General features: G+C 48.2%; 1 protein-coding gene across 1 annotated transcript; it reads right to left on the bottom strand.

Moving 5' to 3' along the window:
• Positions 1 to 708: 708 nt before the first annotated feature.
• On the bottom strand, positions 709 to 2,068 carry LOC144741692 (dystroglycan 1-like; the record flags this gene model as incomplete). Its single annotated transcript, XM_078624202.1, is given in 5 exon segments — positions 709 to 873; positions 875 to 904; positions 906 to 1,976; positions 1,978 to 2,005; positions 2,007 to 2,068. Coding segments are annotated over 5 exon segments (1,356 nt in total), but the record flags the coding sequence as incomplete, so codon positions are not given.
• Positions 2,069 to 2,074: the final 6 nt, after the last annotated feature.

Here is a 2,074-nt window from a genome sequence, read left to right as displayed (position 1 = left end):
ATGAAAAATTATCATTTATCTCATTTATCTTTTTAGCCTCTGTACTAGACATGAATAAGGTTTGACGAGGACAGTGCTGAAGGCAAACCGTACTGTATCTGAATAAACACTCATGTCAGCCTTCCAATCTCCTGTGTTGTCGGTAGGGCTGAGCTGAGACTGTGATAGCTTTTGGCCATTTTCAGAGAATATCACCACCCTTTGAAAACACAACTTGTTTCTTCCGTGGTTCGTTGTCTCCTTAAAGTTTGGAAAAATTAGTTGTTAGGCAAGGGATTCTGTCCAGAAATAAAAAATAATCTTGGCATAAAGATGAAGAAACTCAATACAAGCCAGTATCCAAATCAACAGAGAAAAACTGAACTGCTGGGATGGGAGAGCATGTCCCCCAATTCTGACCAACTGGTATATCCAAAAACCAATGTGACGAGACTTTGTCTTAGGCCACTGGAGTAGCTGGGCTACCACTAAAACAGTAGTCCATCCCAGCTGTTTCAACCAATCATCCCACTGGTGAACTTTAAATCCCCACCCTACTCAATAACACCCCTTCCCTCACCAAAGACCCCAGTAGCTGTTTGTACTTTAGCACCTCTAGTCATCCCTCCCTGTAAATGTCCAGGACAGACAAACACCAGAATGGAAACCGTCAACGTTCCTCAGGGCATCCTCTCCCTCCACCCTATGAGGGGAGGTTTATAGCAAGTCTTAGGGAGGCACGTAGGGAGGTGGAGATCTGTAGGGAGTCATGTTCTTGGGACGGGAGCCCTTGCCCTCCATAGGAGTGGTGAAGGGAGGCGGTGGCTGGTAGGGAGGTGCGTTAGGGTCCTCATCCCGCAGGGCTGTGTACTCCCCCAGCAGCTCCTGGTTGAGGAGGAGTGGTCTCTTGGGTGGCCATGTTTGGGGTACTCAGGAGGTGGAAGTGGTGGCTTCTCCTCCTGGAGGATCAAGGGCATACTAGATGATGGCGGTGGCTTGGAATCATCCAGTTCATCTGCAAAGATGATCGGAACACCTTTTTTGATGAAGGTAGCTTGATCCTCGATGGTCAGTTTGCCCTTTCTTTTCTTTCTGTAGCAGATCATTGCAATTATGCCTGCGATTAACAAGATTGCGGCCACAACTACAGCAGGAATTACAGTGTGAAGATAGACATCATCTGTACTCTGCCGACCGGTTCCCAGAGCTGGTGTGACTGCAGGAGGTTCTGGTATATCGATCTCTGCTGGGGGGATGAAGGAATATGTTCTGCAGCTTGCCCTTCCCTTTACTTTCACATCCAGTGGTCTAAATTCAGGACCCATAGAGTACATGAAGGCCTGTGAAGGGTTTCCATCAGCATCAGCAAGCATCCTGCTCATGGCTGTGAGCTGCTCCTTTGGACACGGGTGCTGTGGCAGGCTGTTGTTCGTCCACTCCACCACAATGGACCCCTTGCTAATGTTTCGCAAACTCACGGTACTGCTGTTGCGGTCCCCTAGTGTGTATGCCAACCTCTTTACTAGCAGAATCTTCTTGTGGATGTCATTGGTCACCGAACGTGGCTCCCCATCAAGTCGAGCCGTGAAGATAACAGGGGTTTTGTCATTGACCGGCCACCGGTTCACACGGACCTCAAATGCATCAATTGCATTCAGACCACCTTTGTCAGCTGCCTGCAAGAAATATTCATGTTTTCCCACATGCTGGACATCAGGAAGTCCATAGAGAAGCTGACTAGTGGTGTTGAATTGGATCCAGGAGCCCTCTCCAACCACTTCATTGTGGTTCTGTCTTAAAGTAAGACGCAGCTTGTCTGTTGGTCCATCCTCTTTATCAAAGAATGTATCTGATGGGATCTTCACCTCAAAATAGGTACCTACTAATGCACTGACCTGGTCAAGTGGGGTTACGTAAGAGAGGTTTGTAGTTGTATGGATCTGGATGACAGGTGATGGTGTGGTGCGCCTTGATGGCTTGGCTGTTGAAGTCTTTGGACTCTCTGGGCACTGGTGTGGTTTTTGGGCCTCTTAGGTTTCTTGGTAGGTTTTCTAGTAGGTGAAGGTGGTGTGGCAGTGGCCTCCACATAAGTAGG

The sequence above is a fragment of the Lampetra planeri genome, unplaced genomic scaffold (assembly GCF_965212315.1).
Source record: "Lampetra planeri unplaced genomic scaffold, kcLamPlan1.2.h2 scaffold_666, whole genome shotgun sequence".
NCBI classification, from domain to species: Eukaryota; Metazoa; Chordata; class Hyperoartia; order Petromyzontiformes; family Petromyzontidae; genus Lampetra; species Lampetra planeri.
Note: the sequence above shows the minus strand (reverse complement) of the source record. Positions and strands in the feature narration are given on the sequence as shown.